Raw genomic sequence first — 16,155 nt, forward strand, 5'->3', positions numbered from 1 at the left:
AAGGTTTTATTACTTAGACGACCCAGTGCACTTGCTGGTTAGTTGTATCGAAGTTGTGAATGAAAAAACGATTTATTAAAGACGTGCGTACTGAGTTTTTGGCGCCATTGCCTAAGATCACAATTTCGTGCACCACTTTGTATGAGGCATGGGAATGATACAAGGCTCTAATCAGGAAATGTCCTCTTGAAATGTTCAATGAGTGGGACAAATTGCAGAATTTTTATGAAGGCTTAACATTGAAATCTCAAGAGGCTTTGGATCACTCACCAGGAGGCTCTGTGCAACTCATGAAAACTGCAGAGGAGGCCCAAAATCTCATTGACATGGTGGCTAACAACCAGTATTTCTTTGCTCACCAAAGGCAATGCCAACCATCACAAAGGAAAGGAGTGATGGAGTTGGAAGGAGTGGACTCAATCATAGCTCAAAACAAAATGATGCAGTAGCAAATTCAACAACAATTTGAGCAAATGGCCAAGAGGATTGATAGCCTCCAAGTTGCAGCAGTCAACACAAGTCAACCATCAACCATATGGAGGCAAGGTGAAGAAGTTTGTGAAGACCAATAGCAAGAACAAGTCCAGTATATACACAACCAAAATTCTGGATCAAATGAAGTTTATGGTGACACTTACAACCCCTCATGGAAGAATCACCCTAACCTAAGATGGGGAGACAATCACAATCAGACTCAACAGCCATGGCAAAGAAACTCAAACCAAAACAGTTGGAAAAACACAATCCACAACAACCAGCAAAACAACAACCAAAATACATATAGAAAACCACAAAACACTTACCCCAACTCTAACCATCATCCATCCAATAACCAAACCACCAACCAAAACACTTACCATCAACCCTCAACACCTCACAATCAGCCAATCTCACAAGACTCTCATAGGATCACCAACTTGGAGCTCTTAATGGAGAAAATGATGAAGCACCAAGAGATGACAACAAAGAACCAGGAAGCATCCATGAAGAATATGGAGAGGCAGATTGGACAGCTTTCCAAGCAAATTGCTACTGAGAGACCATCAAGCTCGTTAACAAGCGACACCATTCCCAATCCAAAAGAGGAGTGCAAAGCTATACAGCTGAGGAGTGGAAAGACATTGGTGGATAACAAAGAAGCAACCAAGAAGCCTAAGGAAAGCAACAAAGAGCCAGCAGAGAAAAAGGAAGCTAGCAACAAGGACATGACAACAAGCAAAGATGTCCCAGAGAAGCTCGAAAAGAAGGACAGCCAGCCACACAATTCAAGGGGAGAAAAGGAGGAACAAACCAAGGGACAACAGCAAGTAGAGAAGAGCTTTACACCTCCGCTACCATATCCCCAAAGGTTCAACAAAGAAGTAAAGGATCAACACTTTCATAAGTGCCTTGAGACTTTCAGGAAGTTGGAGATAAACATTCCATTGGCGGAGGCACTAGAGCAGATGCCTCTATATGCCAAATTTCTGAAGGAGCTTATTAACAAGAAGAAGAGTTGTCATGAGAACGAAACTATAATGCTCACTGAAGAATGCAGGGCATTAATTCAAAAAGGACTTTCACCCAAACTTGAAGATCCTGGAAGTTTCTTTCTGCCTTGTACCATTGGAAAATTGATCATCAACAAGGCAATGTGTGATTTAGGGGCAAGAATCAACCTAATACCCTCTTCCTTGGTGAAAAAGCTTTGTATAGAGGAAGTTAAGCCAACACAAATGTCTCTGGAACTGGTGGATAAGTCAGTGATATGTCCCAGGGGTATGATTGAAAACCTTCTAGTTAAGGTGGACAAATTCATATTTCCTACAGACTTTGTGGTCTTAGATTCAGATGAGGATGAAGGTGATTCCATCATACTTGGAAGACCGTTTTTGGCCACTGCTAGGGCCATTATAGATGTGGAACAAGTAGAGCTAACCCTCAGAATGCATAATGAAAGCATCACTCTGAATGTATTTCCAGAAATACAGACCATTGATGAAAAGAATAATTACATGGAAACTAACAAGGAAGACTTGCAATGGAAGGAAGGAATCAACAAGACAACCAGCAGTCACCTTCCAAAGCAAGAAACAGACAACACAGCAAGAAGAAAAGGGAATGAGACAATGCAGGGTGATGAAGAAACTCAAGAAGAAATTGAAGCATTGACCACTAAGAAGGAAAAGCCCAAAATAAAGTCCACTATCAAAGAAGGAGGATCAACAAAAAGAAGAAAGAAAAGCAATAAAAAGACTCAAAAGGGGTGGAAGAACAAGAAGATCCCAACTGAGGGGTTTTCCAAAGGTGATAAAGTGCAATTAGTCTACCAACATTTGGGAACAAGCCAACAATCTGATGACCACTATACTGTCAGCAAAATACTCTCACTTGAACATGCTGAAATTGAGCACCAAGGAAAAAAAAGGAAGTTCACTGTGATGGGAGACAAGCTAAGACACTACAGTCATTAACCACCCTAATGAGGGCCCAATGTCAAGCTAGTGACAACAAAAGAGCGCTTGTTGGGAGGCAACCCAACCTGAGGTAGTTTTCTTTTCATAGCTATTTTAATAAAAAGGTTAATTAGTTTTATCTATATTGCAAGAAGCTAAGTTTGGTGTTGAACACCAAAACAATCTAAGAGAGAATGAAGGATTCTAAGTTTGGTGTTCCACTAAAAATCTCATCATAAAGCACATTCTCACCTTCTGCATAATGATAGCTTCAAGTAATTAGATGAACCATTTAACCAATTTGCTGTTTCCTAGTTTTTGGTTCTATTACCTTTAGCAAAGATATAAGGGTCCTACACATGGTTAACTTGTTGCATAAGGAGCGTTGGCAAGGAACTAAGTTTGGTGTTCACACACCAAAGTAAGTTTAAAAGCCCATAAATAAGCTCTGCATACTAACCAGTTACCTTAAGGGCTTGAGAAGAAAGCAACTTTTGAGACTCATGCAGAAATATAGCCAACATTTGAAGACAATCTGCATTATGACTCAAAAAAGACATAACAGAAGGAAGAATGAAAAGCTGCAACCCAACAGGTTGTATCTATACTTGATCTTTATTGTTGTGAAATGTATCAATTTAGGGATTCCTTCATGTCTGGCTAAAGTGTTCATTTAGTTGCAAGTGAAAATTTTTGCTGAAGAAAGTAATTTGCATAATAAGTGTCATCCCTCACTAGCTTAGATTTTGTTTTGTTTCCCCTGCTGCTTGAATAAAAGAAAAAATATTTGAATTAGAAAAGTAATTGTTCAATGTTGCAAAAGATAGAATGAAAGTTAGTGGTGGTATGTGTTTGATTAAATTGTTAGCTCACAAAATAAATGCTGCATAATGACATGTTCTTTAAAGTATGAACTAGTTTGCTGCTATGATCCTTCAATTAATGAAAAGTCCCTTGAGAATGGATCAAAACAAAAAGAAAAAGAAAAAAAAAAGCCAAGAAGTGGCAAAGAAACAAACAATAAGGCTAGACACCAATAGCTTGGACCCTAGGACACATGCCTGTGGTGTTTTTGTACTTGGATATGCTTGGACAAGTAGGTTCTGAGGAGTATTTCAAAACTTGGCCACTTAGATCAACTGATTTGGGATTGCTGATGAGCGGATAATTTATACGCTTTTTGGCATTGTTTTTAGCATGTTTTTAGTAGGATCTAGTCACTTTTAGGGATGTTTTCATTAGTTTTTATGTTAAATTCACATTTCTGGACTTTACTATGAGTTTGTGTGTTTTTCTGTGATTTCAGGTATTTTCTGGCTGAAATTGAGGGACTTGAGCAGAAATCAGATTCAGAGGTTGAAAAAGGACTGCTGATGCTGTTGGATTCTGACCTCCCTCCACTCAAAGTGGATTTTCTGGAGCTACAGAACTCGAAATGGCGCGCTTCCAATTGCGTTGGAAAGTAGACATCCAGGGCTTTCCAGCAATATATAATAGTCCATACTTTAGCCAAGAATTGACGACGTAAACTGGCATTCAACGCCAGCCTTCTGCCCAAATCTGGCGTCCAGCGCCAGAAAAGGATCCAAAACCAGAGTTGAACGCCCAAACTGGCACAGAAACTGGCGTTCAACTCCACAAATGGCCTCTGCACGTGTCATTCAGGCTCAGCCCAAACACACACCAAGTGGGCCCAGGAAGTGGATTTATGCATCAATTACTTACTCATGTAAACCCTAGTAGCTAGTTTATTATAAATAGGACCTCTTACTATTGTATTAGGTATCTTTGGTCTCAGTTTTAATCCATTGTTCATCTTTGGTAGCCACTGACAACGGTGATGCCCTTGCATACAGCCAGCCATGGAAAGGAGTAAGACTGATTGGATGAAGATAGCAGGAAAACAGAGGTTCAGAGGAACGAAAAGCTATCTCCGTGGGATTCGACCCTTACTCACGTAAGGTATTACTTGGACGACCCAGTGCACTTGCTGGTTAGTTGTATCGAAGTTGTGACAATTATGTATTGAGATCAGCACACCAAGTTGCTCACGTTGCCAGGGATTGTTTGAGCCTGGACATCACAATTTCGTGCACCAAGTTTTTGGCGCCGTTGCCGGGGACTTAATTGTTCCTGTTTGGCGCCAAGAATCGTCTGAGATCCCAATCCCAGCAACAACACCAAGTTTTTGGCGCCGTTGCCGGGGATTGTTTGAGTTTGGACAACTGACGGTTCATCTTGTTGCTCAGATTGGGTAACTTTCTTTTCGTTTTCTTTTCAAAAATCTTTCAAAAATATTTTTAAAAAAAAAATTTTTCTTTTGTTTTCGAAAAAAATAAAAATGTTTTCAAAAATTTATTCAAAATTTTTAAGAATGAATTCTAGTGTTTCATGAAGCATGTGAAGCCTGGCTGGCTGTAAAGCCATGTCTAAATTCATTTGGACTGAGGCTTGCAATTTGTTATCAAGAGCAAATTAGTTGTCGCTCATCCACTTGCTGCTGATCCATGATCACCTGCTGAAGCTTGGCTGGCGATTGGCCATGTCTAGTGTTTTGGACTGGAGCTTTCTTTGAAAGCTTGGTTGGCTAGTGAGCCATGTCTAATTCCTGGACTGAAGCTTTAGACTAACATGGCAAGATTCCTGGAATTCATATTAAAAATTTTTGGAATCCTCATTTTTCCTTTTAATATGCGAAAAATATAAAAGAAAAATCCAAAAAAAAATTAGAAAATCAAAAAAATCAAAAATATTTTTGTGTTTCTTGTTTGAGTCTTGAGTCATGTTATAAGTTGGTGTCAATTGCATATGCATCTTGCATTTTTTCGAAAATATCATGCATTCATAGTGTTCTTCAAGATCTTCAAGTTGTTCTTGGTAAGTCTTCTTGTTTGATCTTGATGATTTTTGAATATGTTGGCTCTTGAAAGAATGATGAAAAGGAGAAATATTATTTGATAATATAAAAAATCATAAAAATGATTCTTGAAGCAAGAAAAAGCAGCAAAGAACAAAGCTTGCAGAAAAAAAAAAGAGAAAAAAAAAAGAAAAAAATAGGCGAAAAAAAAAAAAGAAAAAGAAAAAGCAAGCAGAAAAAACCAATAACCCTTAAAACCAAAAGGCAAGGGCAAATAAAAAGGATCCCAAGGCTTTGAGCATCAGTGGATAGGAGGGCCTAAAGGAATAAAATCCTGGTCTAAGCGGCTAAACCAAGCTGTCCCTAACCATGTGCTTGTGGCGTGTAAGTGTCAAGTGAAAACTTGAGACTGAGCGGTTAAAGTCAAGGTCCAAAGCAAAAACAAAGAGTGTGCTTAAGAACCCTGGACACCTCTAATTGGGGACTCTAGCAATGCTGAGTCACAATCTGAAAAGGTTCACCCAATTATGTGGCTGTGGCATTTATGTATCCGGTGGTAATACTGGAAAACAAAGTGCTTAGGGCCACGGCCAAGACTCATAAAGAAGCTGTGTTCAAGAATCATCATACTGAACTAGGAGAGTCAATAACACTATTCGAATTGATGTATCACATAAAGCCAGCCATGGAAAGGAGTAAGACTGATTGGATGAAGATAGCAGGAAAGCAGAGGTTCAGAGGAACGAAAAGCATCTCCATTCGCTTATCTGAAATTCCTACCAATGATTTACATAAGTATCTCTATCCCTATTTTATTATATAATATTCGAAAACACCATTATCACTTTATATCTGCCTGACTGAGATCTACAAGGTGACCATAGCTTGCTTCATACCAACAATCTCCGTGGGATTCGACCCTTACTCACGTAAGGTATTACTTGGACGACCCAGTGCACTTGCTGATTAGTTGTATCGAAGTTGTGACAATTATGTATTGAGATCAGCGCACCAAGTTGCTCACGTTGCCAGGGATTGTTTGAGCCTGGACATCACAATTTCTTTGCACCAATTGCCAACTGAAAGTCCACAATAAAGAAAAACCTAGCTACAAAACATTTAGTAATCCAAAGAGATGCTGGGCATCAATGATCCTAGGAAGAAAATGTGAGCCATGTGTCTGTGGTGAATAAATGTTGAGCAAAACTAAGCCAAAGGCTGCTGCAACATTTGCAACCAAGCCATCAATGAACAATAAGCTCTAAGCATAAATAAAGAAGGAAAAGCTAGCAAGGGATTAAGCAAAAAGTAAAGCATTATAGCAGCAACCTTAGTGAACCTTTGAGGAAACATTGTTTATATAGCAGCAAGTAATAAATGAGCTACCATTGTCTGCATAAAACCCCATGAACCAAGTTCAACTATCTGCTAAATAAGAACATGCATACTTCTCTGTTTCAAATCATTTTCTCTTATGACTAGTGCTTGCTTGGGGACAAGCAAGTTTTAAGTTTGGTGTTGTGATGACAAGTCATCATATGCTAGCTTTTCAAGCAAATTTCACTTGTTTCATTAGTTTTTATGCACTTTCTTGCATTATAAGTTAGTAATTTGGAGTGGAATTGGATGGTTTCTTTGAATCAATCAACCACCCTTTAATTTGCACAAAATAATGAGGTTTAAGCTTGAATTAATTGGTTTGCAAATGAATTTTAAGCTTTGTGAATTTTATGATACTTCGATTGGTTATTTTGATTACTTGTAAGTTAAAAAAAAGAAAGAAACAAGGAAAGCGTGGCCTAAGGAAGGAAAAAGCGTGGCCCATGACCATTGAATCTTGTCATTAGCATCATGATGTCATGCATTGATGCTTATGCATGCATACATTTAATTATTAAGTGACCGAATGAATGAAATGAATGCATGCATGAAACATTTAATTAATAATGCCAAATGAATGAAATAAATGAATGCTATGTTAAGTAATTGGCATTACTAATTAAATGCAATAATATAATGAAAGCATGCATAGAACAATTAATTACTAATGCTAATGAATAAAGGCGTTAAATGAATGAATGATTTAAAGTTAAAGCATTAGCATTATTAATTAAAACATGCATTTCTAATGCAATTGGCAATTCATGCTTTACATTAATGCATTAATAAAAGCATGCATTTCATTACTAATGCCCTGGAGAGAAGCCCAAGTTTGCACCCAAGTTTGCGCCCAAGTTTGCCGCAAACATGGAGGCAAACATTGGAGTAACTTGTAGCCCTGGAGGAGGCCAACGTTTGCGTCCAAGTTTGCCTCAAACTTGGAGGCAAACATTGGAGTAACTTGTATCCCAGGGGAGGCCACGTTTGTGTCCAAGTTTGCCTCAAACTTGGAGGCAAACGTTGGCATAGCCTATGTACCAGGGGAGGCCAACGTTTGCGAGCAAGTTTGCCTCAAACTTGGAGGCAAACGTTGGCACCAAATGTGATCTTGGAAGGAGCACGTTTGAGTTCAAGTTTGACCCTAAACTTGAACTCAAACGTGAATGACAGACAAAATATCCCTTCTGCATAATTTCAAAAAACCAACATTTGAGTTGAAGTTTGCCTCAAACTTCAACTCAAACTTAAAGGCTCAGAGTCCAAATTGCAAAAGGGTTTTTCTCTCAAGTCCAAGAGCAACCAACTAAGGCTATCTTCAATCCAATTCCATCAAGGCCAAGGACCAAATTCAAGGCTCCAAGACCATTAAAAGAAAGTGTATAAATAGAAGTTAGTTTGATTTAAGAGGGACATCAACTTTTACTTTTGAATTTGCACCTTTTGGAGGATTTTACTTACTGTAACTTGGATCCTGGAAGAGAATTCCATTCTCTTCCTCTTTGGTTTTCTCATTTTCTTTACTGCAATTCTTGCTTGAGTCTTGGGTGTGGAGAATTGAGAAAATTCTGTCTCAATCTCACCTTGAAATCTCTGTTTTTGTTACACTGCACAATTTGAGGAATTGAGATTTGAATTTACTTTCTCTACTATTTGATTCTGAATTCTCTTGCAATTGATTTCTGATTTGGATCAAGGAAGGTAGTGAGATCTAGACTTAGTTTTCTAGTCTCTTGACCCCTGAGATCTAAAATTTCCTTTTAATTCTTCTGTTGAATGCTTCTTCAAGCGAATTTACATTTTATGTTTGAGATCTACTGCAATTAACTTCATCTTTTACTTCCCTGCTTGTTGCAATTTACTTTTTCTTGTTTAATTTCTGCAATCCCAATTCCTTTTATAATTCAAGCAATTTACATTTCTTGTACTTTAAGCTTCAGTCATTTATATTTCTTGCAATCTAAGTTTCTGCAATTTAAATTTCTTGCACTTTAAGATTCAGCTTCTTTAATTTCTTTGCACTTTAAATTCTTGTCAATTATCCCTCTCCCTTTAAATTTCATGCAATTTAGCTTTTGTTGGATACAAATCACTCAACTCAACTCTTGTTTGCTTGACTAAATCAACCACTAAACTAAAATTGCTCAATCCTTCAATCCCTGTGGGATCGACCTCACTCACGTGAGTTATTATTACTTGATGCGACCCGGTACACTTGCCGGTGAGTTTTGTGTTGGATCATTTTTCACACATCAGCCATCGTCAATCCTGCTTGGAAGACCATTCCTGAAGACTTCAAAGTTCAAGCTGGACGCATTTTCCATAACTTATTCTTTTGAAATAGATAGCAGAATAGTGAAATTCAGTTTAAATGGAGCTATGAAGCACCCTCCGGATGATCATTCTATCTCCCAGTGTGACATCATAGATGAAACCGTGGCTGAAGTTCAGTAGGAGGAGATAGAAGAGAAGTACATAGGACAAGCTCCAAGTGTGGGGACACTTTCTGAGGACAATGAGAGCACTTCACCATTATCACCAGCTCTAGATAATCCAGAGCCTGGCCATGAGCAGAAATTAGAATTAAAACCCCTCCCTCCATACGTCAAGTATGCTTACCTTGAGGACGAGCAGAAGTTTCCAATTATCATTGCAAGGGAACTCACTTCCCAACAAGAAGAACAGCTACTCAGTGTGCTGAGAAAACACAAGAAAGCAATTGGATGGAGCCTAGCGGATATAGTAGGCATCAACCCTCAAGTTTGTGAGAACAGAATATTCCTAGAAGAGGGAGAAAAGCCTGTCCGTCAAGCTCAAAGAAGACTGAATCCCACCATCTTAGAAGTTGTCAAGAAAGAAGTGACCAGGCTACTTGAAGCAGATATCATTTACCCCATCTCAGATAGCGAATGGGTCAGTCCAGTAGAAGTAGTACCCAAGAAGTCTGGAATCACAACAGTAAGAAATGAGCATGGAGAGCTTCTGACAACTAGAGTGCAGAATTCATGGAGAGTTTGCATTGACTATAGGCGTCTCAACCAAGCCACTCGCAAGGATCATTACCCCTTGCCATTCATTGATCAGATGCTTGATCGCTTGTCAGGTAAATCCCATTATTGCTTTTTAGATGGTTATACAGGCTATTTTCAAATTCATATAGCTCTTGAAGATCAGAAAAAGACTACTTTTACATGTCCTTTTGGAACTTATACTTATAAGAGAATGCCCTTTGGCTTACACAATGCACCAGCTACTTTTCAAAGGTGCATGATGAGTCTTTTCTTTGACCTTATTGAGAAATGTATGGAGGTTTTTGTGGATGATTTTAGTGTTTATGGTGATTCATTTAGCCTTTTCTTAGATAGTTTATCTAGAGTATTAGATAGATATGTTAGTACGAACCTTGTATTGAATTTTGAAAAATGTCACTTTATGGTAAAACAAGGGATTGTACTAGGACATTTTGTGTCTAATACTGGCATTTCTGTAGATCCAGCAAAGGTGGATGTTATTTCTAGTTTACCTTACCCCTCCTCTGTGAGGGAAGTCCGTTCGTTCCTTGGCCATGCAGGTTTTTACCGGAGATTCATTAAGGATTTCAGTAAGGTAGCACAACCCTTATCCAGACTACTATAGAAAGATATTGAGTTCGAGTTCAGTGAGGATTGCAAACAAGCGTTTGATAAGCTGAAGACCACCTTGACTCAAGCTCGAATTGTGAGAGGACCAGACTGGAGCCAGCTATTTGAAATTATGTGCGACGCCTCCAACCACGTAGTAGGAGCGGCGCTGGCTCAGCGTGAAGGTAAGGATCCTTTTGTAATTGCTTATGCCTCTAAGACTTTAGACGTCGCTCAGTCTAATTACATTACTACTGAGAAAGAGATTCTTGCTATTGTTTTTTCTCTGGATAAATTTTGAGCCTATTTACTTGGTGCTAAAGTAGTAGTGTACTCAGACCACGCAGCTCTAAAGTATTTATTAGCTAAAAAGGAATCCAAACCAAGGCTTATACGTTGGATATTGCTACTACAAGAATTTGGTTTAGAAATTAAGGATAGGAGTAGTAACCAGAATCTAGTGGCAGACCACTTGAGTCGCCTTGAGCACATTAGGGATGACTCCACTCCTATAGATGATAATTTCCCATTTGATAACCTGCAAGCAGTATCTGAAGTAGTCCCTTGGTATGCACCTGTAGCTAATTATCTAGTTAGCCGCACTTTTCCTCCAGACTTTACTAAGCATCAAAGAGACAAGCTGAAAATCTAGGACAAATATTATATATGGGATGAGCCATATTTATGGAGATGTGGCGCTGATTAGGTAATTAGACGGTGTGTGCCTCAATCAGAATTCCAGTCCATTTTAGAGGCCTGCCACTCATCTGAGAGTGGAGGACATTTTGGCCGTCAAAGAACAGCTAGAAAAATTGTAGACTGTGGATTCTGGTGGCCTACTCTTTTTAAAGACGCTACTGAATTTTGTAAATCTTGTTCCCCATGCCAAAGGTTTGGTAATATATCCAAGAAGGATGAGATGCCTCAACAGATTATGCTTTTCTATGAAATTTTTTATGTTTGGGGCATTGACTTCATGGGTCCATTTCCAAATTCTAATGGTTATTTTTATATATTGTTAGTTGTAGATTACGTTTCTAAATGGGTGGAAGCAATTCCTACCCGACTGATGATGCTAACATTGTTGTTTCCTTTGTTAGAAACCATATCATCTGTCGTTTTGGATCACCACGAGCAATCCTGAGCGATCAAGGAACCCATTTTTGTAACAGAAGACTAACAAGATTACTGAAGAAGCATGGGATAATTCATAAAGTGGTAACAGCCTACCATCCCTAGACTAATGGGCAAGCCGAGGTGTCAAACAGAGAAATAAAGCGTATATTGCAGAAGATAGTCAAACCTCATAGAAGAGACTGGAGCACCAGGCTACAAGATGCACTCTGGGCATACAGAACAGTATACAAGACACCCATTGAGATAAGTCCCTTCCACCTAGTTTATGGAAAAGCCTGTCACCTCTAAGTTGAGGTAGAGCACAAAGCCTTTTGGGCAGTGAAGGAGTGCAACATGGGATTTGAGAAAGCTGGAGCTGAAAGGAAGTTGCAACTGCAAGAATTAGAAAGCCTTCGCCTAGAAGCTTATGAGAACTCAAGGCTGTACAAGGAAAAGATGAAGGCTGTGCATGATAAGCACATCAAGAGGAGAGAGTTCCAACCTGGGGACTTAGTCCTCCTTTACACCTCTAGACTGAGGCTCATGCCAGGCAAGTTGAGATCAAGATGGGAAGGCCCATATAGAGTAGAGAAGGCCGAGCCATACGGAGTTTTCCACCTGAGTCATTGATAAACCCTGATTTCGTGGTTTATTTTGTGCTTATTTTGGGGGATTTATCCACCTTTTCCCACATTTATTCAATGAAATAGCATGGTTTTGTAATTCTCCCTTGAATTGTGCTTGAATGTAAAAACATGCATTTTAGGCCCTAAAATGGTGATTTTAATTCACTTTAATTCCATTTGATACCTTGATGTGTTTCATGAGTGATTTCAGGTCCATAAGGCAAGTATCGGATGGAAGAAATGAGGAAAAAAGCATGCAAAGTGGGAGAACTCATGAAGAAATGAAGGAACCGTAAAGCTGTCAAGTCCGACCTCTTCGCACTCAATCGATCATAACTTGAGCTACAGAGGTCCAAATGAGGAGGTTCCAGTTGCGTTGGAAAGCTAACATCCGGGGCTTCGAAATGATATAAATTTTTTTATATGTTGCTTCATTTTCAGGGGCGCGCACGTGCACTTTGCGCGCGCGCGCCAATGCTGTCTGTGGCCCACTTTAATGAAATCGCCCCCAGCGATTTCTGAAGCACTTTGGGCCCAACCCAACTCATTTCTGATGCTATTTGTGCCAAGGATTGCAGGGGAGTCAACACACTTAGTGATAGTCTAGTTTCATTATGCTTTAGTTTAGTTTTCTAGAGAGAGAAGCTCTCACTTCTCTCTAGAATTAGGATTAGGATTAGGTTTAGTTCTTAGACCTAGGCTTTAATTCATGTTTTCTTCTACTCCTTCTTCTTAATTTCTTGTTGTTACATTTATTATTCTTCCATTGTTGTTATTACTCTCTTCTACTTTGTTTGTAGATCTACTTTTGCTCATCCTAATTTCTTTTAGTGTAATTTGAAGTAATTCATTTAGATATTGTTTCCTTTGATTGTTATTATTGATTTCTTACATTCAATTGTTGTTAGAATTTACTCTTGTCATAAATTTACTATGCTTTGCTTTTATGCCTTCTAAGTATAGTTGGATCTCTTTTTAATTCTTGCATTTTGTGATGTTTACTTTTCTTGCACTCTAGGTGTTTGTTAAAATGCTTCGTCTAGTTTTTGAGTAGTGTTCTTTACTCTTGGCCTAGGCTAAGGGAATTGAGTGACCTTGAGTCATTGGGTCTCATTGAATTGGTGATTTGAGAACCCTTGGTGATCAATTTGATACTCATTGACGCCAACCCACTACTAATCTAGATTAGTAGGTAGGTTGGGACTTATGGGTTGATGTGATCAAAGCCATTTGACGTACTTCAAGCCTAGGAGTAGACATGAGGTACTTAAGGTTTTGGAAGTAGACTTAATGAGCTTGGCCTCTCATAATTATCAATATATGGTTTGTTGACAAGGATGGTGATCTCAATTACCTATGTCTAGCCAAGAGTATTTTTCCTTTATTTTATTAGTTCTTGTTATTTTACTTTCTTGTCATTTAATTTTTCTTGTCATTTATATTTTTCTTGTCAAATATCAAATCAATCCCCCATTTGCATTTTCATAGCCAATAATTAAACACTTCATTGTAACTCCTAGGGAGACGACCCGGAGTCTGAAATACTCCGGTTATAAATTCATTTGGGGCTTGTTAATTGTGACAAAACCAAATTTTTGATGTGGGAATTGTTTGTTGGTTTGGAACTATACTTGCAACGAGATTTCAATTGTGAAATTCTATACCGACACGACAACCCTTCTTCATCAGTCATCCTTCAAGCTCTGAATTCATCAAAGTTAATGGACATCGCTTAAAGCTATATCATGGTGAGAAGGTGACGAAAAACAAGGAGCTAGAGATCTTCCTCCTGGAGGATCCACCAACAGCAGAAGACTGAGCTAGTAGAGCGTCCAACTTAAGGACGTTAAAGCAAAGTGCTGGGTGGGAGACAACCCACCATGGCATGATCGTTCCTTTCTTTTTTCTTAGTTTTCTTTTTCAATAACTCTTTTCATTCTTAGCACCTATATTTTGCATCTTCATTTGCATATTGTGCATATAAAAAAAATGCGACGCGACAGTGTCACTGACGCGCCCGCGTCACAAGTGCGTAAGAAAGAAAAAGAAATCGAACAGAAAGTCATGCGAGAGCGTGGCTAGAGGCGTGCCTTTGGCACAATTTGACCCACGCGACCGCATCGTTGACGCGTCCGCGTCATGAGGGAAGAATGCCTCCCACGCGTCCACATCAAGGACGCAAACGCGTGCCCTGAAAATCGACGTAAGAAAGGGTGTATCGCAGAATGTTACGATGGAGTGGGGCTGGAATGGCGCTAGATGCACAAGCCCTACCACGCGAACGCGTTTCCCACGTGAACGCGTGCCCTACGCGTCCGCGTTGTCTGCCAATCTTGACCATTCACGCGATCACTTCCACCACGCGAACGTGTCACCCTGAAATTTGGCAACAATGAGTTTCGAACAGAGAGTTGTGCGAGCGCGACGTTGCCCTCGCGCCACTAGCACAGATCATGTCACGCGTCCGCATGACCGACACGTCCGCGTCGTTTCATCTAAGCGCCATTCGCGCGAACGCGTACCCCACGCGTCCGCGTCGCTTGCGCCGCACAGCTTATCCAAAGCTACCAAAATATCTTATCTTTTTCTTCCCCAAATCCTACTTTTCTTTTCCCTCTTTATTTCCTTCCTCCCTTTTTTTTCTTCTTCCCTCCTTACTTTTCTATACTTCTTCTTGTTTTTATGTTTTCTTCTTCTTTTCTTTTTCTTTTTACTTTCATTATCCATGTTTTCTTTTTTTTTTCTTTTAATTGGTGTTGGAAATTTATTTGGGTCATTATTATTTCTTATGATTTGCTTGTGGATTAAGGAATTGTTTGGCAATTATATATTAATTTTATAGGGTTGCTTGCATGTTCAATTTGAAACTTTCAATAGCTTATTTACCATGCATGCTATGTGTTTGTGAAAACACCCGTATGGCATTGTGCACTATTTTTCGATATATTTTATTCTATTACTCTAAATGCTTGCTTTTCACAAAACCCTTTTTATATTATATTATTTAAATATAATTGTTATTACAAACAGGTTATTAGTTTGAAAGGCTTGGTAATCTAACTTGGACATTGAATGCTTGATCTATGCTACTCATGCCTTTGCCAGCATGCCAATAAACACTTTGCATTTAATTGTCATCATATGCACTTGCTATATTTCCATTGATGATTTTTCACATGTAGTCATGACCGTGTGTTAACGTCATTCTTCCTTGCTGTGCATTGATTACCACCTTTCCCGCCCTCTTCCTTGCCCTAACCCTTGACATTTTAACATACTTTCTCTTTTCTTTCCTTTAAGATGGCCACCAAGAAAGGAAAGGAAAAAGCTACTCCCAAACCACCAGCAAGAAGAGGAACAAAAAGAGCATTAATGGCAGAGCCATCTTCAACTGTAGTTAAGCCCTCAACAAAAAGAATTAAGAGGATTGTAAAGGTTGATGAAAAAGAGAAAGCCTTCCCAGCAAAGGACACTGCGCGATTTACCAACCGCTACTGTGAGCAGATGTTCCCCATCCTGGCAGAAAGGAGTTACAACAACGAATACCTTCTTATCCTCCCGACCCGTATTGCTGAATTTATTGAGCCGCGAATTGAGCGACGACAATGGGGTTTCCTACAGAGAGCCACGGTAGTTTAATCTTTCATGGGTAGTCGAGTTCTACTCTAATTTCCACCTGCCAACCCTGCAGTCTGTCTATGTCTATCAGAAGTAAGTCCCCATTACAGAAGAGGCAATTCAACGAGCTTTAGATCTTCCCCCCTACTCCAGAAGGATTGGACGCATTTCAAGAAGCCTCACTCAAGCGCCAGACATACCAATTTGACTGGGACGCCGTTCTCAGAGTTATTGCACAACCTGACAGCAGATGGATCTACGGATACCATCGATCTCGACCCAAAGGGATATCGGCTTCAGCACTTACCCTCGAAGCTCGAGTATGGGCACAGATCATGTCCCATTATGTCTTTTGAGCACCCACGAGTCCTCCTTCACTGCAGACATGGCTGTTTTACTCTGGTGTATCCTCACAGACCAGCACCTAAACTTACCAAGACACATCTGGAATGCAATGGGACACGTACAAATTGTGGGCAACTTACCTTTTCCCGCCTTGGTTTTAG

General features: G+C 39.4%; 1 protein-coding gene across 1 annotated transcript; it reads left to right on the forward strand.

Annotated features, from left to right (window-relative positions):
• Positions 1,206-2,860, forward strand: LOC107646919. Its single transcript, XM_016351062.1, has 2 exons — positions 1,206-2,115; positions 2,751-2,860. Exons 1-2 carry the CDS (start codon positions 1,206-1,208, stop codon positions 2,858-2,860), a joined length of 1,020 nt encoding a protein of 339 aa, XP_016206548.1.

The sequence above is a fragment of the Arachis ipaensis genome, chromosome B06 (genome assembly GCF_000816755.2).
Source record: "Arachis ipaensis cultivar K30076 chromosome B06, Araip1.1, whole genome shotgun sequence".
Classification (NCBI taxonomy): Eukaryota; Viridiplantae; Streptophyta; class Magnoliopsida; order Fabales; family Fabaceae; genus Arachis; species Arachis ipaensis.

Excerpts from the sequence above, each read along its gene's own strand:
- LOC107646919 (XM_016351062.1), top strand. The coding sequence starts at position 1,206 with ATGACAACAAGCAAAGATGTCCCAGAGAAGCTCGAAAAGAAGGACAGC. Across the intron at positions 2,116-2,750 it reads AGGGAATGAGACAATGCAGG|TTTTTGGTTCTATTACCTTT; the intron begins GTGATGAAGAAA and ends GCTGTTTCCTAG.